Source organism: Corvus cornix, chromosome 9, assembly GCF_000738735.6.
Source record: "Corvus cornix cornix isolate S_Up_H32 chromosome 9, ASM73873v5, whole genome shotgun sequence".
Lineage (NCBI taxonomy): Eukaryota > Metazoa > Chordata > Aves > Passeriformes > Corvidae > Corvus > Corvus cornix.
The window spans coordinates 15,147,340-15,167,956 of record NC_046339.1 but is presented as its reverse complement, the minus strand read 5'-3'; the positions used below and the strand labels follow the sequence as shown (position 1 = coordinate 15,167,956).

General features: G+C 35.1%; 1 protein-coding gene and 1 long non-coding RNA gene across 3 annotated transcripts in view; one reads left to right on the top strand and one right to left on the bottom strand.

Annotated features, from left to right (window-relative positions):
- Positions 1–20,319, top strand: part of RASA2 (RAS p21 protein activator 2) — a 45,962-nt gene extending 25,643 nt beyond the window's left edge. The window contains exons 7-24 of one of the 2 annotated variants that reach the window (XM_039556969.1): positions 1,035–1,107; positions 2,383–2,459; positions 3,825–3,923; positions 6,034–6,190; positions 7,355–7,503; positions 8,803–8,917; positions 9,367–9,441; positions 10,108–10,231; positions 11,617–11,723; positions 12,938–13,024; positions 13,129–13,206; positions 13,679–13,752; positions 14,778–14,884; positions 15,172–15,254; positions 16,092–16,300; positions 17,055–17,158; positions 17,756–17,945; positions 18,836–20,319. In XM_039556969.1, coding sequence (XP_039412903.1) covers positions 1,035–1,107; positions 2,383–2,459; positions 3,825–3,923; positions 6,034–6,190; positions 7,355–7,503; positions 8,803–8,917; positions 9,367–9,441; positions 10,108–10,231; positions 11,617–11,723; positions 12,938–13,024; positions 13,129–13,206; positions 13,679–13,752; positions 14,778–14,884; positions 15,172–15,254; positions 16,092–16,300; positions 17,055–17,158; positions 17,756–17,945; positions 18,836–18,866 — 1,939 coding nt within the window. In that variant the 3' untranslated portion in view covers positions 18,867–20,319. Of the gene's footprint in view, positions 1–1,034; positions 1,108–1,175; positions 2,460–3,337; positions 3,351–3,824; positions 3,924–6,033; positions 6,191–7,354; positions 7,504–8,802; positions 8,918–9,366; positions 9,442–10,107; positions 10,232–11,616; positions 11,724–12,937; positions 13,025–13,128; positions 13,207–13,678; positions 13,753–14,777; positions 14,885–15,171; positions 15,255–16,091; positions 16,301–17,054; positions 17,159–17,755; positions 17,946–18,835 lie in introns of those variants that run through there. The other variant, XM_019289894.2, reaches the window with a different exon arrangement.
- LOC104693449 lies at positions 6,234–9,236 on the bottom strand. Its single transcript, XR_752542.3, has 3 exons — positions 9,102–9,236; positions 7,868–8,014; positions 6,234–6,542 (listed from the first exon to the last, which is right to left on the bottom strand). It is a non-coding gene; the product is annotated as an uncharacterized LOC104693449 (long non-coding RNA).
- Positions 20,320–20,617: the final 298 nt, after the last annotated feature.

Here is a 20,617-nt window from a genome sequence, read left to right as displayed (position 1 = left end):
TCACATTTTTAGGTTCGGCTTGTGGGGATTTTTTTGTTTGTTTTGTTTGTTTGTTTGGGTTTTTTCTAAGAGGACTAGGGATGCTCACCCATTATACTTAGGAATCATGGGGCCAAATGGCAAAGAAGGTAAATTGACTTACATTTTCTGTTTGAGTCCTGTGATATGGATGTAAGTGGGAGAATGTTGGTCCCACAGAATATTTACCCTGTTAGTATGGGAATATATGTGCACATCTGACAGGAATTCCTGGTTAAGATTTTCCAATCTTACGCATGTGTGACTCATGTACCATGACTGGAATATTTATATGGCCACTGCCTGAAAATAGGTAGTTGATACTTTGGGCAATTTTTCTTCTCCCTTGTCTGTTTTTCCCACACATTCTATATTTCTTTCTTTTGGAAAGCTATTCTATACTACCACAGCCCTTTGCTAAATAAATAAATAAAACTCTATTCCTTTATAAGATTTGTAAAATAAAAAAAAGAAATCCACAAGGAAGTGGAGACAGTTGTTTTCCTTGACCCTTTGCTGCTTCATATCTAACACTAGCAGCAGTTGCTTTCAAAGAAAACCTTCAGTGTCTTGGGTGGAAGCCTCTGTTTGTAAAGAAATAGTGGGTATTTCCCCAACAGAAGAGGGTGGGGAAAAACAAATTGCAGTTGAATAAGACAAGGAAAAGTGTGCTCATTATCTGCAGGCAGTGGTAAAGAAATTTCAATTTTAAATGCATTAGAAACTGTTGATGTATTTTAATTGATATGTGTAAGTTTTACCTGTTTGTGAAATTAAATACAAACTTTGAGCTGGATAGATGCCCGGTTAACTAGATACACCATTTAAAATTTTAGCTCTTCAAACTGTGTTGTGAAGATGAACTGATTTTAAGATTTTTCCTCATTGATCAAAGTGAATTCTAAAATAACAAAAAATGTTTTAACTTAAATGCATGGGTGCTTCTTGACTATAGAATGTCTTTATAATTGTATGTTTAAGTTGTCTATGGTAAAAATTTTACCACATTGGAACAGGAATGACCAAAAGAAGACCAAAGTAAAGAAGAAAACAAGCAATCCGCAGTTTAACGAAACATTTTATTTTGAGGTAACTTATTGTGTGTTATTCTGCCTGTTTATCTATTGTATGCAACCCTTCAGATATTTTTAAGCAAGGTGCATAGCAGTACCTAATGCAGAAAGCTCTCTTCAAGCAAATTGAGGAGCTTTAACTGGCCTCTCAAATGTTAGTGAATGGCATACTTAAATTTCTGTCTGCCAGACAATAGCATCCCCCTTTAATTGCTGTGTGAAAAATTACTTCCTCACAAGCACATATATGAAGGTAATTCCCTGTCCTGAATCACTTTATATAATCGTCTGTTGTCATCAGGAGTTCTGAGATAACTTCAACCTAACCCGTTGACTTCTATTTAAATATTTTCAAGAAGACTGACCCAAAAAACCCAAACAACTTATTTATTTAATAAAGTAATGTAGTAATTATACCCAAAAAAGTTCATTTTATTTTTTAAAAAAAAGTTAACTTTGTTGTTATTTAGGAGTTGATTTCAATTCTGCATGAGGCAATCTGACAATAAACAAATCATGAGTTTAAATTTTCATCTGATTTGTGTCAGTAATGAAAATCAGATTTGCATTTACAGCATGCTATACTGAGAATTTGAAGGAGTACTACTATTGCATGTGCCTCAAGTGTATTATAATTTACTGTGTTTTTATAAATCCTGGTCCTGCTGTGGGACTTTAGTGAGAAATTGTTTCATACCTATGCACAGTTTCAGTGGATGGCGTGTGTCTGAAGATACTGAGTGACCTGCTCAAGATACTGAGTGTGATTTCCTAGGATGTCAGATATTAGGATAAAAATGTGATCCAAACCACTTTATGACTTAAGATTTATTGGAGTTAAATTGAGAATGCGGTCAGTCAAGAAATGAGTAAAGTGTAGATGAGAGGTTACAATTGTATTGTAACTAGGGCAAAAAGAGTGGGCTTCTTATTTGTTGTTTCTTCAAACATTTCAGAACTAACTTCAATGCTTTCATGAGGCTCATGCTAAAACAAAAATAAATTTTTGCCAGTGTCCTGTCATATTAACTTTTTTTTTTTTCTGATAGAGCTATACTGTAATTCCCTCAGATACCAGCTAGCCCTCAGTAGGTGTCACCATGAACCCTTCCTGACCCATTTTTCACCTGCTTTTCTGGCAAAAGGCAGATTGTTTGGTCAACTGACCCTTTTCCTTTGTAGAAGGAGCAGCAACTATTTACCTATGCTAGAAGCAGGGAGGGAGGGTTTTCTTTGATTTTTTGATATACATAATACAAAAAGTGTGTTAATAGGAGAAATTTGCTTGCAGGTAACCAGGTCCAGCAGTTACACCAAAAAGTCCCAGTTTCAAGTAGAAGAAGAAGATATTGAGAAACTAGAAGTCCGGTAAGTTATGTGGTTTAAAAAGTGAATTTACAGAATCATTAATAAATCATACTATTTTATCATCAAGACAATAAATACCTATTTTATCTTAGTGTAGCTCCAGAGAATTACTGATCAGACTTGTAGAAAAGATGATTCTGACATAGAAAATGTCTCTTTTTTAACTTGTATTTCTTAATGAAGATGAGTTTTTTTGTTTTGAGGTAAATAGTGGTTGAATGTATCTAGCAGCCTAAACTTGTTTCCTGTGCCTGTGAATAAAGAGGTATGAGTACCTTATATCAGATTATATTAATTTGGGCAGAATATTGGTAATAGAACTTGTACTGAAAGATACCAGCATTCCTGATCCTAGTCTTTAGTTTCAAATATAGTTGGCTGGTTTAATAAAAAAAAGAGGGAAAGGCCTCTTCTTTGAGATTCTTACAATTTCCCTTGCATTTTAGAGGAACATTTATGTTTCAGCTTTCCTTGTAAATGCAAATACTCATGTTCCCCTTTTGTGCTGCTTTACCCTCAGAGCAGGTCTGTCTGTATTTATGCTATGTAGTTAGAACAGCAGAGAGCCCTGTACTCAGTTTCTTTTCTTAATTGTGCTCCTGCACATACATGCACCAAATCTGCTGAATGACAGACAGTCTTCAAGGCCAGCATGTTTCCTAACAGGCATCAGAAGAAAAATTTAGCAGTTAATCTTAATAGCTATTATACAACTAACTTAGTATGTGCATTTTTAACTATTAGCTTCATTAATTAGAACTGTGTATTTCATTATAGATGCAAATATATTTAGAAAAATAGTCATGCCCCAACAAATCTAGTTGTCTTTTGTTTTTGTTTTTGTTTTTTTTTGGTTCTTAACAACTGCTGTCTGTCAGAAATGTCAGAGAGGTAAGAAGTAATAGAACAAACCCAGGGTGCATGTCTGGGAACCTGATTCCATTTAAAGTTGTAAGCGTACGAGCTGCTGCTTGGAAAAACAAGCGCATGTGTTGGTGTGGCATTGCAGTGTGCCAGATTCTAGCAGTTAGGTAGATATTTAAGTATATTGGTAAAAAGCTCACTTGAATTAACTGAGAAGAAATGTGCACAGTTTAGGGGGTGGAGACTGTGCAGAACCCATACATTGTGCCAGTATCACTTTTATTTACCTGATGCAAGGTCTGCAAGTCTTAACTTTCACTGTTTGTTTCTTTATCTGTTAATAAGCCACTTGTTTGATTCTTCTTGATTTATTTAGAATGGAGTGAGATTTCTAACATTTTCTGCCTGCATGCATGTGGATTAGTGCTCTAAGGCAGTTATTGTAAACTTGCTTATTTCTCTGTGGGAGAAAAGAAAATGAAGCAATGTTCTTATTTTCAGGGTTGACCTATGGAATAATGGGAATCTGGTACAAGACATCTTTCTAGGAGAAATTAAAGTTCCGGTGAAGGTGTTAAAAAATGATTCCTTTCAAGCATGGTGAGAAATGGTTGTTCAGAAGTGAATTTGCTTGTGTCTTGCATGTTTTCCCTTGCAAAGGATGTTTTATTCTACCTATTCATTAAACCATGTCTTCGTGTTCTAATCTAGGTAAAACATGTTTCTAGAGTTGCCCTGCTCAATGAATTAACCTTATCAGTGGGCACATTCACCTCTTCTCTTCCCCCTGTCTGCCCACAGTCACAGAATAGTTAGTGTGTTTGAGGGGGAAGTGTGGAGAGTGAAGGAAGGGAAGATGGACTGTAACTGTCTTTTGGTCAGGTTGCTGGATTTCAGTGATCTGTGTGTGGTCTTCAGGAAACCTGGGACTTCTCAGAATTGCATCACTTTGTAATTAAATTCCTAAGTCAGATTTCCAGAATTACTGATGAAGAGTTTATTTGATCATTTAAGTATGGCTTTTTTTTCTTCCTTGGGGAGGCTCCAGAAGTATCTTCTGGAAACAATCCAACATCATTTCAGAGGAGCAGGCACAGGAGCTGGAAGGGTGAGGTATGAAGGGAGTTCAGGGAAGAAACACTTCTGCGTGGGACATCTCAACACCCTCCCTTCTGATATTTTTGGGAGCAGGAGCCCATTTCTAGCTCCTTTACTGTCCCAGATGCTTAGCAGCAGGAAGGGATGAGTACCAGGGATTTGAGTGCCTTCAAGTGTGTAGAATATTCTGCTTTTAGTGAACCTTTCAGTACAGGAAAAAGCACGGAAGAAGCCCTTTCATATATCCACACAGAAAACACATAGGAAGGAGGTGGGTAAATAGAAGTAAATGTTAACGCAGGTCTTTGCCAGGAATCATTATGGCTCTGCTCCATGTACCCACCTCAGGCTCTAAGTGTCTTGGATGTATCGAAGTTGAACTCAGACTCTTGGTGTTTGAATGTGATCCTGTAGGTGTTTGTGTTGGAGTTTCTGTTTCTTGCACTGTGTATTGCAGACCCAGGCTTGTTCTGCCAGTGCTCTGATCAACAGATGTATGACCATATTAACATAAAAACAGGCCTCTGGTAACAACCTGCTGAGAGAAAGATTATATCAGCATGGGCTCATTGCCAGTGTGCTGTGTTTGTGTAGCTTTTTGAATTGACCTAACTCACATCTAGTTGTCTTGAGTGTGTCTGCTAATATGCTTTGTAGGCATACCTTGCATTGAACAGCCTCATGTTGAAGTATGATCTGCTGATCAAAAACAGAAGTTCTGTAATTAAAAATAACAAATCTTTTATGGTATTGCTAATTTTCATAATATGTTTTTGAATGCAGCTGAAGTACAGCAGAGAAATTATCATTACTACTAAATATTTGGAAAATAAGCTCAAGAGTTATGCTGTTAAGGAAAGGTTCTCCTGGTAAATCAGTTTTACTTTATGTTAGCATGCCTTCATGGGCACTGCAACTGGTTATGAAAAAAAGAAGTCCAATCTCCTGGTTGTAGAAGTCCAAATATACATGATTGTAAAAGAATATTTGGAGATGGGGTTTCAGTTTGTTGGGGTCAGTGTTGAAACTACTGTGACACTACTTAAGAGCTGTTAACTTAAAAGCTTTGTGGAGCTGCACCTCCTGTTGGAATGCAGTGAAACTACAGCCAATGAATTTTTCAATGTATTTTGTATTAAAAGTAGAAAAAACCCCACTTTTTTCCTATATGTTGTTTCTCAAGAGTGGAGCCTGTTAATATTATGTGTTTTTTCTGGTCTCAGATAAGACCATTTAAATTCTTTACACTACCTGTTTCACCTGCAGTGTCCAACACCCTAAATATAACCTAGATGTAAAACATGATGGTCCAGTGTAATTTCAAACTATTCCTGCTATTCCCTGTTAACCTACAAAAAGTATATCCTATTTCATTGTTTGGAAAGATACGAGAAAATAAATTTAAGTTCCATTATGTGTTAAAGATGCATTAAATGCTGCTCATTTTTCTACTTTTGAATTTCAAGGGGGTTTTTTTGTGAATGTTTTGCCAGTTTTCAGATATAATGTATGTATACTGAAATAGTTACATGTGATACTTTGCTTTATTGTGGAATTAGTCAAATGAATGAAATAGGAATCTAATATTTTATAATTGTCCTGTTGCTTACAGGTACTTACTTCAGCCAAGAGAAAATGGAAACAAATCTTCTAAAACTGATGATTTAGGATCACTTAGGTTAAATATCTGTTACACTGAAGATTGTGTACTTCCATCTGAATACTATGCTTCTCTAAGGAACTTGCTGCTAAAATCTTCAGATGTTCAGGTACTTTTGTTGAAAATTTCATTAAAGTGAAAAATAAAAATGAATTATGCAGTCATGAGACAATATGAATTACTCATACCTAGATAATTGGTTTTGTTTCTTTGTGGTAATTACTTCTGTCACACCCAGATGAACAGCTACTAGAGCTTTTGCTTCTGCTCCAAAGTACCAGGATTTTCTTCTTATTTTAGAAGTATCAGTAGAGACAGTGAAATTACCTGTGCTCCGTGCCTGGAGGAGATGAAATACTTTCTTTTCATTGGTTGCTTTTTTCAACATAGTATTTCTCCATTGGCCTCTATTGGCTTCTTGGATTTAGAGGTTTTCGAGGGACACTGATCCATTATTGGCACTGAAGGGCACATAATTAACAAAAAAGATCTACTTCAGAGCTGATTTCAAATTGTTTCTGCCTTCTCCAGGATGTTAATCAGCATGACTGGATTTCTCACGTGGATGTGGTGATAAAGAGGGAAGTGTGGTAGATGCTTTGCATGATATTGGGACAGGAACCAAATTGTAGTAACCAGGCTTTATATTCTTAGGTCTTTTACAGCTTTTCATCAATTCAGTGTTAGTGAAGTATTGAGAGGAGAAGAAAGATAGAGGAAGCAGATGTGACTAAAGTTTTGCTGGCCCATAATCAAATAAATACTGCTTTGCTGGAATTCAGGAATAGCTGAGTATATAGGTAGCAGCAGTCAGCAGCTGTCTTTCCTACTTAAAATAATTTCGTTTTTGTCTTGGAATTCGCAACTGTACAGTGGCAGCAAACACTTTAGAAGGGTGAGAACTTAATTTTAATGTCCTCTGATTATCATTTTTAAAGTCCTATAAAGATATATGACATTATAGTAAAACAGTTGCTTCCTGCCTCTGACTTGGGTTTGTGACAAAGCCATAGTTTAACCCTTTAAAGAGAATGAGAAGGATGAGTAGCTACTGAATTCTATTCTTAAATGTAATTATAGAGCAGATAATACCAGTTTTCACTTGGGTATCTCTGAAATGTAAGCTTTTAATTGCCATGTTACATAGCAAATATTGAAATTTTCTGTTAACAAGCGATGTCTATAGTCTCATTATATTTGATCTGTATTTTTTTCAAATACACAAAGAAGATTTAACTACTTTACTCAGATTTTGTATTCTCCTTTCTCACAGCCTATTTCTGCATCTGCTGCCTACATTCTGAGTGAGGTGTGTCGAGACAAGTATGATGCTGTGCTGCCTCTGGTTCGACTGTTGCTGCACCACCATAAGCTGGTTCCCTTTGTTGCAGCAGTGGCAGAACTAGATCTGAAGGACACCCAGTACGTATTTCATGTTTATTGATGTCATGCTTTCTAAAATTAATCCTAGAGTTTCACAGGGCTTCATGATACAACATGGATAAGTAAGCCCTTCGGTTTCTTTCTCTTGTTATGTAAAACTGACTAAATATATTCATCTTTTAATGCTAGTTTATAAAAACATTCATTGAAATCACTTTGAAGCTGGGAGTCAGAGTTAATGGTTCTGGGCAGTTTGGTAAAATTTTGTCTAAGAGTACATAGTTTTTATTTTAAATTTGGTTATCTGGCCACTCTTCAAATTTTACTGGGCTTTGGATCAGAACTTACAAACTTAGATGGAACTTAATAGATAGAACATCTTTAAAATTGCTGAAAATCTTACCCTGTTTCCTTTAACATGTGGCTTAAATGAGGGCTACTCTTTTTCTGCAAAGATGCATTGTAATTAGGAATGTGGTCTGCATGCCTTACAAGTAGGAAGCACAGGAGTTTTTCCAAGTAGCAGCATATGGTCTGTGAATTTGCAGCTCTGTGGTTAGGAGAGAAATAAAGCAGATGTGAGCAGTGGCTACTGAGGTGCCAGGTCATGTCCAGTGGAGGGGTGGACGGGATTTTGTCACCACAGGACAGTTCATTTCAAAGCACTTAGTCTTGATTTAAATAATGTGAGACAGCTTAACTGTGTAGAAAGAGGTGACTCACAGAAAATAATTTTCTAAACTGCATTTTAGTACACACATTCCATTGTAATTGAACTGTAACAAAGAGAGCTTAAACTAAATCTCTCAGATTAGAAAGGTACACTTTGCACAGGTGGCTGTCAGTTTTCTTCAACAGCTATAATGAATAAAAATGTAACCTTGGATTAAATATGTTTTGGTTTAAGTGTTTGAGTTTATTGGTGTAGTGTAGCAATGTGCTGTAGCTCCAAGATTTTTTTTTCACCATGACTACTGGAGGAGAAATTGTATATTGCTGAGGTACAACTTTCATGATTTTGGAATTTTCTCCAGTTGTTCTTTCTCGTGTTCCGTACTGCACTGTAATTTTAATTGTCTAAAATTTCTTAGGCTTTTTCTTATGGCTTTATTTATGTTCCTTGGTTTGGTAATTGCTGTAATAATATTCTTCTTTATTCTCTTTCTGTTACTGAGTGCCATTGCAAGCTTGACGTATAGGTTCTGGAATTCCTGATTGAAATATATGAAAAATATTTTTAAAATAATTATTTAATAGCAAGATAGAGTATAAAATGAATTTTGTAACGAAACTTGTTGTTTTTTCCCTGTTCAAATAAAATAATTTCTTTTCTTACAGAGAAGCAAACACAATCTTCAGAGGCAACTCATTAGCAACTCGGTGTGTGGATGAAATGATGAAAATAGTGGGGAAGCACTACCTAAAGGTTACTTTGAAACCTGTTATTGATGAGGTAGGTTATCCTACTGAAACTTCTTTGGGGACACTCAGCCCCCTGGGATATCCTTGTCTGTTGTGTAGGCATTCTTGTTTCAGCTCTGTGGTAGGAGTCACTCAGGTGGGGGAATTCTAGAGGAAACTTTAATTGAGCAATAATTGGTTAAGTTTGGTGGGAGGAGCTGCTTTTTGTTACTTACATTCCAGATGCTTCAAAATAAAGAGTCAATGACAATTATTCCAGCCTCCAACACATTGCAGAATTTCCCCCTGTGATTCTTTATGTAATCAACCTGTTTGAAAAGGCACAAACAAAAGTGAGGATGAGCACTGCATGTTGTTATGGATGGTTAGAACTTATTTAGGATTTTATTCCTAAATCTAAGAATCTCGTTTTAAATGGGTACGTTTCCATACTTTCTGTCTGAAGAATTGAACTCCTGTAGTTTTGTTTTTTTGTTTCAGATATGTGAGTCTCCTAAACCCTGTGAAATAGATCCTATCAAATTAAGAGAAGGGGATAACGTGGAAATTAATATGGTGAGTTGGTCTCAAAATCTGAAAGAAAAGCATTTTTAAAAGCAGCTCTTTGTAATGGAAAATGAGTAATTCATAGTAGTAACTCTGATTTCAGAGTAAGCAAGAAAAAGCTGTATTTTCTTATCCCTGTTTATAAATGCAGCAATGGAAAAGTCCAATGGAAAATGGGACAGAGAGGAGAAACTAAAGATGACAGTCGTTCTTACCAGTTTTTTGGGTGTTTTGATTCCTGATGTTCTGTACTCAGCATCTAGATCATAATGTACCTAACTGGAACTGCTCTAGCATTTTTCATTGATGTTTTGCTGGCTGCTTCCCTCTTACCAGAGTATGCTGACATTTAAGGCAGTAGTTGCTGTAATAAACTTAACGTTCACTTGATATACATGGGAAATGCTCCTTCCTTGTTGTCAAATTACAAAACCAGGTATTGATAGGTAGTTTATATTGCTAGGCAGTGCTTATATACTTAAAGTAAATATCATTAAACGATCTTTGAACAGTAGTAATGCCATATAAGTATTATGAAGCTTTTTAAATATGCGCTGTACTAAAATTCAGAATTGAATAGTCAGACAGTATTATGTTTGTGCTCAGGTGAAAAAAAAAAAAAGGACAAACGTGAATGTTCATGGTCTGAAGAAATGCCTTTTTTCACAATTGCAGGAAAATCTCCGCTACTACGTGGACAAAGTGTTCCGTGAAATAGTGCGGTCGAGTATAAGTTGTCCTACCCTAATGTGTGATGTTTTTTATTCTTTGAGGCATCTGGCTGCCAAAAGATTTCCAAGTAAGTGTTCTCTAAAAACTTCTGAAAGGGGTGTTCAGACTGAAAACTTCTGCAGTAACCTTATGGGGATTGCTAAAATTCTTGTCTTGTCCAAAGCTGTGCCCTGAACTTTGACAGTCAGGCGTTTGTTTTTCTGTCAGTCTGTAAGTTATAGTGAAACCTCGTGGTCAGTCAAGAGGCATTTGTTGTTTTCTGATACAAAAATCTAGCAAGTCAGAAACTGCAAGACAGCAGCAAGTGAGACATCATAAAAAAAAAAAATACAAGATAATGGAAGAAAAGCACAAGTAATACAGGAAGTGGTTTATTGGAAAGATACTTAAAATTTGTAAGAGCTGTTCTGTTTATTGCTTCTAAAGAAGCAAGATGTGAACCTGAAAATAAATTTGGCGTTTGCATCTTTACACGAACTGCCACTCTGTTTATGTTAACTAACTTCTGTGAAGTTAGCTTTAGTAGTACTATAGCTGAACTAGATATGGGTAGTTTTGAGGAGGGTGGATAATAAAAAATACTTAATGGGTTTGTAAATATGACCAGTATTAGAACAGCTTTATTCTTTCAGAATGGTTTTAATATAGGAATAATGTAGTGGATCTGAAATACTCATACTTCAGTCAATTAAAATCTGAAATGTCCTGTAATAAGCGACAGGTGAAGAATGTGCTTCTCATAATGTGGAACATTTCTCTGATTCATGTTTGTCACTGAAACTGAGCCATAATTTGCTTTAGTTTAGACAGTCCTTTCAGAAAAGCTGACTTACCAGATCAGATTGAAGTGATCATTAGAGTAAGAATGTGATCTCACTGTATTTCCCAGTTTAAAAGTGTAAATATACCCAAAATATTAAATGATAAAATCCTCATTTACATAATCAAAATTATATAATACTGTGGGCTTATGGTGCAACTCAGAATTTCAATTATATTTGTTCCTATGTGTTGACTGTATTTGTCATGCAAAATTAATGTGTTTGAATTATCAGTGAGTAGCTTTCCAGGTGAGTAAATCCAATAGCCCCAGTGTTTAGAGGCAGCTGCTGCAGTGTTTTATCTCTGGGTGCAGCATCCGGCCAAACCTAATCAACTGTGTATGTAAATGCTTGCAATCATCTCATTATTCCTCCCAGTGGAGCTGATGAGCCAGTTGTATGGGAAGAGAACTTCTTTTCAGAGAAATAAGCAATAAACATGCCGCTAGAAGTAGGACATTTCTTACCATGACCACCTTTTTCATTTCATGCACTTCATTGATTTTTCTGTTCTATTTTAAGCTATAAATGTCTCCTCTGATGTTATCTTCCTAAGGATTTTTATGTTAACTGTCTTCATGATTTCCTGTTAGGTTCAGTGCATGTTACATTTCATGGTTTTTCTCTGCAGATGACCCTCATGTACAGTATTCTGCAGTGAGCAGCTTTGTGTTTCTTCGTTTCTTTGCTGTAGCCGTAGTCTCACCTCATACTTTTCATTTACGACCTCACCATCCAGTAAGTCTTGTGAAGCTTTGTTCTGTTTTGTTCATACCGTCAGATCTGTTGGTGTGGGAAGGCATAAGTTACTGTCAGTGGGGTATGTAACTGGGAAATGACTAAATGTCTCTAGGTTCAGTTTCCAAAGGAAATAAGATATTTGCAATTCTTTAAGCATCAGGTATTTCAGTCTTTATGGGGTGTTCTCAAATGATGTGGAAGTGCTTTCAATATTAGAGATGCTGTGCCTTTTTTTGAAATGTGCTTCTTGGGTAAAATAGCAACATGACTGAGGGTCCTTTAAGGTATAGGCCTAAATTGACTTGTTTGTTTCTACCAAGGAAATTAAACATCCCGATGTCACTTCTACATTTATTGCCATTTGTGGCTTAAGCAGAGGTTGTGGAGTTATGCAGTAATTGGTTGGTGTATTTATTCTCGACTCCACTAGTTGCAGTGGATTGACAAATTTTCCATTATTAGTTGTCAAGTAGATACACATTACAAAAATATTTCAAAGACAGGAATATGGAGATTAAAAAACCTGTATTATTTTTCACATTAAAACCAGAAAATGTATGAAATCTGCTGCTCCAGAAGTTATTATTGTCTAATTCTATCTACTTAGGTGTGTTGTGCCTTCAAAAGAAAAAAAAATACACTTGCTCAAATTCATTCCTTTAACATTATCCAGTTTTTTGAGTAAAAAAAAAAAGTACAGGATTTTAACACTTGAGAGTTAAACATCTTAAAGGGAACAGCGAGGCCACTTTTGTAGGCTGTGTTTCTAATCCTGTACTAAAATGCAAGCAGTGAGGTAGCAAACAAATAGAATAAAAGCCTTAAAGTTTTAAAGTTCACTTTGTATTATGAAAATTTATACCATTTGTCCAGCAGTAGTTCATTGTGTTTATTGTTCAGAAGTTAGTTAGATGTGTAGTAATGATTACAGGATTCAAGGGTTTCAGGTGTTTTATAGGTAAGAATATTTTCCCAGTACTACTATTAAATCCTGGTGGTAGTGACTAAAATACTAAATACTGTGCAGTAACTAATAAACTAAGTGTATTTCATATGCATTTTTTTCTTTCGGGGCAAAGAAAAGGAATGAAGATGTACCAGATTTACTACATTGTGTAACATAATAACTTTCTTGACATTTTAATTTTTAAATCAGTTTTTCCTGGACCTGTGAAAAAATATGACTTTTGAATTTTTTTTCATTGTTTTAGGATGCACAGACTTCTAGAACATTAACTCTTATATCAAAAGCCATCCAGACCCTGGGGAGTTGGGGAAGTTTGACCAAAAGCAAACTTGTAAGGCTATTAAAATTCTTTCTCGTTTCATAGACATGATGAATATTCTGTTTATTGAAAGTTTATATAAAAGTTTATTTATGTCAATATACTTTTCCTTTCAGTCAAGTTTCAAGGAGACATTTATGTGTGAGTTTTTCAAAACATTTCAAGAAGAAAAATTTACTGAATCTGTTAAAAAGGTACCTTTCAACTTTATTTTTTTATTGTTGGTGTATCTGAGCAGTCTTCATTATTAGAAGGTGGTGGTTTTGTTCAGTTTTCTACTAGAGAGAAAAAAAAAAGTAGTGGTCTGTTTCAGACATTAAAAAAAACCCCAAACCAAAAAAACAACATAGCAAATCAATACAGTCAAATACAGAAGAGTTATACATAGTGAACTTAAGCTAATTTAGTTTAAAACTTTAAGTATACATTTTTTGAAAGAGACTTTATTGGATTTCTGTTTAGGAACTCATTAAAGAAAATGTGTGTGAGTGCTGGGCATCCCTTGTTACATTGTTCCAAGGCCCTGCAATATGTGTTCAGATGTTGCATAACATAACTGTTCTGTTCTAGGAGAGATTATACATTTATATTTTCAGAATAGCTTTTCCGTTTTCTTGTGTTTCTAAATAGTGTATATTTGTATTGCCTGTGGTTTTTTTCCTTAAGTTCCTAGATGATGTTTCCTCTACCGAGATTAAAGAGCCCAGTGGCGTGAGCGAGCCGGTACATCTAAAAGAAGGGTGAATATATTTTGAATTTATATTGTGCATAACAGAATTGACATCAGTGTTTTTTCATTAATGCCAGATTCAGATTAATGCATATTAAAATGTCTGATATACTTTAGAAATTATATTTGTAATTTAGAGAATTCTTAGGTTGCAGAATTAGTTTAAAAGAACAGATGCCAGCTCTAATACTTTAAATGCTTTTTAAAATACTTTAAAAAGTAATTAAAAGTAGCTGAATACCTATTGAAGACTGACTGCATTACTGTCACAGTTCAGCATGTGCTCTGTGATGGTTTTTGAGGATTGTGAAAGTGTATGTTAAAAGAACGTTACTAATTTAGAATTATTCTACATGCTGTATAAGCCCAGCCAGCTAAATGTTCTGCTTTTAAAGTTAGATAAATAACTATTCTGTAATTGAAGTATTTAATATTTAGTGATAGAATGCTGTTAAATAAATTGAGGCGAAAGTCACTCTTCCTAAGAAATGAACTGTCTTTTTTGTGATGTTGATCCAGAATAGGTGATGATTCAACATTCATGGGGAAAAAATATTTAAATTTATTTGAGAAGCAGGTTTATAAGAAGAAAAGGCTTTTCTGTGAAACAGGCATCCAAATTTCAAAAAACCAAGAAACATGTCTCTTATTAAGATACTGAATAGACATGAAGGAGGAAACTGTAGTGGACTCAACACTATTATAGTAGTAAATTGATGGATGTTGTTAAAAATTTGGAATTCTGGATCTGAATAAGTTAAGTATCCCCTCCAAATTTACTGCCACAAGCACCAGTCTGGACTGTGTGTTTTTCAAACTCCTTTCCTGTTTTTGGAACCTGGTACATGATCACCATCTCAGGAGGTAATCTTGAAGACCTGTTTTGAGCAAGTAGTAGATTTTTTTTTTTTAATGTACAGTGAAGTAGGTCTTTATGTGGCTGCATGATGAACAATAATGTCTTATCTCAATAAATGCTTTTGAAAGCTCTTCAGAATACTAAGGGTTGCATTCCGTTTGATGCTCTCTTTACAGAGAAATGTACAAAAGAGCTCAGGGAAGGACTCGGATTGGTAAGAAGAATTTCAAGAAGCGGTGGTTCTGTCTAACAACTAGAGAATTCACATACCACAAACAGCAAGGTAAATAATGTTTATTTTACGTTTATTTTTAATTTTCAGTATTTTCGAAGTGTTTGTATATTTTTTTGTGCTTTTAAAAGTGTGTAATTTTTTTTCCTTACCTGAAATACCTCTGATGTACTTTAGTTACTTTTGTCTTGATTAATCGAGGCTTCTGTCTGATTCATGCCTATTTTTTCAATGATAAAAATGCATATTTTGAGAGCATGAACTGCAGTGTCAGTGCCCTGAGATCATAAAACAGTTCTTAAAGATTGCTTCACTCCTCTGTTTACAATTTTTTACAGATAAAGAACCAATTTTCACAATTCCCATCAAAAACATCCTTGCAGTGGAGAAACTTGATGAGAGCTCCTTCAACAAGAAAAATGTGGGTCAAAAGATAGTTTATATGTGATTCTTGATGTGTTCTTTAAATAAAAGAATGTAACTAGCTTACAGAGTTGATGAAACCCCATTACTAAACACTTCAACAAAAAGTCTTTTATGGACCAGGAATAAAAATCTGTATGCAGTATCTCCAAGTACTCTGAACATGGAAATTAACCTGGAAATTTGGATATCTGCACCAACTTTCCTGACTGATTGTGACTTTGTCCCCCTCACCAAATTTCTGGAATGAAGGTTATAACTACATGACCTTATTAGAAAGCACTTGGAATTATATTAGGTACTATGAGAAATGTATTGTTACCAAACATTTATTTATTCCTTTTGATGAGAACTTCCTCATGGCCTTGTTCTGCCCTTGAACACATTGGTTATTTCAGTTCTTGTGCGAATCCAAACGTCTGAGGCAGTGATAAAAGTACAGCTGTCACTAAGGCTGAGGATGGCTAAAGGAGAGACTTCTGGGAATCTTCTGTTGCTGCCAGGATATGAAGCATGAAGGTTGTGCTTCATGGAATCTGGGGTCACACTTTAAGGATATGTGGATGAAGAGGATGGAAGATGCATCCTGTTCTAATTTATAAGGATTCTTTCTTAGATGAGGAAGTGGTGTAGACAGAACACGGGGAGCTGTTCTGGTGGGGCTTTTCTCCTCTGTGTAGTGGAAAGAGGTGAAAAGTCTGCCATTCTCTCATCTCACTTTCTGTCTTAATTTGACTTCATTGAATTGCCTGAGCACTGAAATCTATTTTGACATATTCGAAGTTGCTCAGTAACTGGATTTTTTACTCAGCAGAGTAATGTGTTTCTTCTACAGATGTTTCAAGTACTCCATGGAGAAAAGCCACTCTATATCCAAGCAAATAACTGTGTAGAAGCCAGTGAGTGGATAGAGGCTCTTTGCCGGGTAACGAGGTGCAACCAGAGGAGGCTGAGCTTTTACCACCCCTCTGCTTTCCTGAATGGGAGCTGGCTCTGCTGCAAGGCCACCATGGAGAACACTGAGGGCTGTGCTCGCTGCACCGCGTAAGTCCCTTCCCAGGTGGAAAAGGGCAGGGTTCCAGGAAGTGTGTGAGTCACTCTGCAGCTTGAAAATGTGGAAGCAAGGCTTTCCCTATCTAATTTAGCAAGTGATGCCACAGAAACGTGCCATAGTGATAAGGCACAAACAACTGGATTTCACTAAGTCTATTAGTTTGTCTGCCACCCTGTGGAGGTAATCAATTCAGCCTGGAAATCATAAATACCCAATGGCTGAGATCTTTTCATGCAAAAATTTAATTCAGATGCCAGGCTGAATGCAGAAATATGACACACCTACATCATCTGTATAAAATAATGAAAATACTCTGCTGCAGAAAGTTCAGCCTGGAATTTCTCTCTCGTTAATGACTTTGTCTTGTTTTATACAATCACTTTTTTTTTTGAACTTCACATATGTTAAAGCAGTGCACTAAGAAAGTCAGATAAATAATCTCAGATGTAGATTCTAACAAATCATTTGGGTTTTGTAGGTATGTTGGAAAAATTAATAACATCTTACAATGCTTTAATGTCTTTTTAGAAGCTGCTGATTTTTGAAAACAAACAAATGCTGTGATTTCTTTCAAAAAAATATCCTAACCTGGGTAGGTTATATCATTTACAGACTTAAGTTTCATGAAGCTGTCTATGAGCGATAAACATGTTAAAAGGCTTATGTATATTGAAAAAGGAACAGTTTTTACTTGCTTTCAAGAATTACTGATATTGATTACCTGTCTCTTTGCTCACCTTTTAGAGATGTTCCTGCTGATACTCAAATTGAGATTGATGGAGACAGAGAGACAGAAAGAATTTACTCACTTTTCACTGTCAACAGGTCTAAACTACAGAAGTTGGAAGGTACTCAAATGATAATTAAGAAGAATTACACTGATACTCAGTTCTAGTTCTCTAGGCCAACAACATCATTTTGAACAATTAACTGAATTTAACAATTCATCTGAAAATAATGGAAAGTAGAGAAAGAGATTGAATTTTTATCTTCTCAGTGCCCTGGTGTCTGATGTTCTTCAGGCATTTCTTTACAGTAGATATCAGGCATTGTTCTAATTGAATTTCCATATATGTAATATCTTTAACAGTTTAAACAGAGAGACTGCACCTATAGCTGATTGCTTTTCTGCCTGTGCCGTCCCTTTCCTGTCTGTGATGAATTCTATTGGACATGGTTTTGGTGCAAGAAAGCACTGAACTTCTCTTGATGTGAAGAGGAGAGAGCTGGATGCTCAAGATGCTGAACATGACTAGCAGAGAATAAGCTACAGAATTGTAAATACATTTAGTTGATACTGTCTCCTGCTTTTATCTTAATCCATTTTATGTGTAAGCCAGAATAACTTTCCATTTCAGAATTTTGGAGTTACCATTTACATAAGAGTTAGATTTGTTCTTTAATTGTTGAAATTCTAAGTGGGATGATTGTGTTTGTTTTTGTAGAGGCTTGTGGAAGTATAGCAGTCTATCAAGGTCCTCGAAAAGAACCAGATGATTATTCTAACTTCACAATTGAAGATTCTGTAGCAACTTTTCATACACTTCAGCAGATAATAGATACAGTAGAAAAGCTGAATGAATCACATGAAAAATACCAGAAGAAGAGATCATCTAGTGCCAAATATGGTAGTGAGTAAGTATCCTATGTAATTTTGACATTGATAAATGTGTATTTTGAAAAAAATTAATCATGGAACAAGGCCAGGCTTGTTGGAGTAGAGATAATGAAGGTAAAGGTATAGTTAGACAACACAGACATGGAGAGAATAGGATGCATCATTTGTAGTAGTGTGGCTTTTTACCAGTTGTTGAAGATCCAAGTTCTTGTGCAGGATTCCTCTGTTCCTGTTGAGATTCCTTTAAGTGGGTGCAGTGACTCTTTGTTTCCTTGCAACTTAACATTTGAAGTGCACACAAAATTTATTCATAACAGTATGCCTACCTTCTAATTCTTTTTTTTCTTTTTTTTCTATTTTTTCTTTTTTTTTTTTCCAAAATTTTGGTTTAATAATTAAAGTATCGAGTTATATGAAACTGTCAAAATTTTACTGCTGAAACATATCTTTCAGGCAGTATATTTACTGTTTGTATTTCACTTGCCATACTCGATGATAAATACTATTTCTTGTGAAGGTAAAAAACCCTGTTCTTTGGAGTATATTGTTGTTCCAGAGCACATTCTTTAATTCTCTTCAGTCCTGGCTTATGCCTATGGAACACCACTAGCAAGTTTTCAGATTTCTTCTTTACATCAATAAGGATTGATTCACCAGGAAAAAAAGAAAAGCTCAAACCCTGATTTGGCTTGCCTGAGTTAGTGTTTGATCCAAGTTGTTTAGAAAAATTGACTATGATGTAGAAGTCCCATGTGAAAATAAATGAAGTCTTTGCAAATCGCAAAATTTCACAATTAATGGTAGAAATGGGGTTTTTTTGCTTGATAAATTGAAATTGTATTATGAGAACAAAAAAGCAAATGTTAACCTTAAAAATATTTACATATAATATTTTGGTTTTTTGCAGAGAAAATCCGATTGTTGGAAAAGTTTCCTAACCAAAACAATCTGGCCCACTTGGATGAAAAAAGAAACTGGAAATGTTCTAGAGTGTTTTGGTTTTTTGTTTCGTTTCTTTTTTTAATTCATTATATGCATTTTTGCAAAGTATTTAAGAATGAACATACATGCTAGTTGTGTTGACAATCTATTTAATATTTAATAGAAAAATACCTTCTTGAAAATCTGGTCTTTAAGGTTTATTCTCATTTTGCTGAAGAACTTGAAGTTCCAGGTTCTTGAAGTAACAGGTGTGAATAAGTCCAAATGTTGTTTTGCCATTGCTGTCTTATTGGAAAGAACTTTTTAAACAAATAAGCTTTTTCATGGAAGAAAATCCGCACTGCATTTGTTGGTTGGATTACATCTCAGTACATACACTGCAAACTTGCATGAGTTTACCATGAGTGCCTGCCCTGCTGATACAGATCTTGAAATAGAAATCCCAAGCTCTTATGATGTGGAAAAGATCTGAAGCTTCTTCACACTCGATACATTTGACTTATTTTTTCCTTGTATTAGGTGTTGTCAGAACTTGATTTATCTACAGTTGAAGTTCTGTAGAACCATGCAGTATGCTGCAAATAATCTGGACAGCAGATACCAGTGTTAGTTATGTTATTAAATACTAAAGAAGAAATCAGGGAACTTACGTTGTACCTCTTGTTTACATTTGGGGTGAGTAATACATGGAGTGACATTAGACCACTGTCTATTTTCTTTAGCATTTTTTAAGGTACATTTTTTTCTTAATCTAAAAAGAGGTGCAGGGTAGTAACATTCTTGTTAAATAGGTTTGCCTACAGATAGAAAAATTTAAATGTGAACAGATTGTCGTTAAGTACTGATCAATTAACATCATCCCATGTATGATTTAATATCTTGTTTTTATAAAAAGTAATAACTACGTCCAGCTCAACTTTTAACTACAAATCTAATAAATAATCTCTATTATAATCACTCAAAGCACTTTAGATATCTGGAGTATCCCAGATTATTTTTAGATACTTTGTAGTATCTGCTTGTTATGATCAGTTGAATGATCAACTTGTTTTATCTTTAAGCAATGCTTCAGTGAATATTTTTGTATCTTTAGCTTCGTGGATTAATATTTGCCACTTAACACAATTTTAAACTGGCATTCCTGACTTTAGTAAGATCAATTTTTGCTCACTTCATCTGAGAAGTTAGGTTTATGCTGAGAAAAAGTGTATGTGTATAACCAGGAAGAAGCAAAGGTATTACTGTGGCAACTTTGCTTCATCAGTATTAAATACAATGGTACTCCTTGGAATATTATTTTTATTAAAAGTTGTATGTGGTACTTTTATTTTTAAAGCATTTTCTGTGGGGTCTTTTGTTGTTTTTGCTGGTTTTTTTTTTTTAGGTTTTGGGGTTTTTTTCCAATCATGACTTGGCCAAATTAATTAGGAATGTAACTTAGAATAGAAATACACAATGCTTGAAACAGTAAGATGTTGAAATTACCACATATTTAATATACTGTTGTAGGAAGGCTTTCTGTAATAGAAACAAGGTGGCAAGACAGGATTGAAATTTCTTTGGAATGAATGTAACTTGTTAGAATGACTATTGGGCTTAATACCAAGATACTTTAGAATATCTGGGATTCGGTACTAGGGTCTACAACATCACAATTATTTAATCACCTCAGCTGGTTTTGCCTTTTCCTTTTTTACACATTTGATGTGTTGAACAGGACTTTTATTTGCCAAGAGTTGAAATTGAG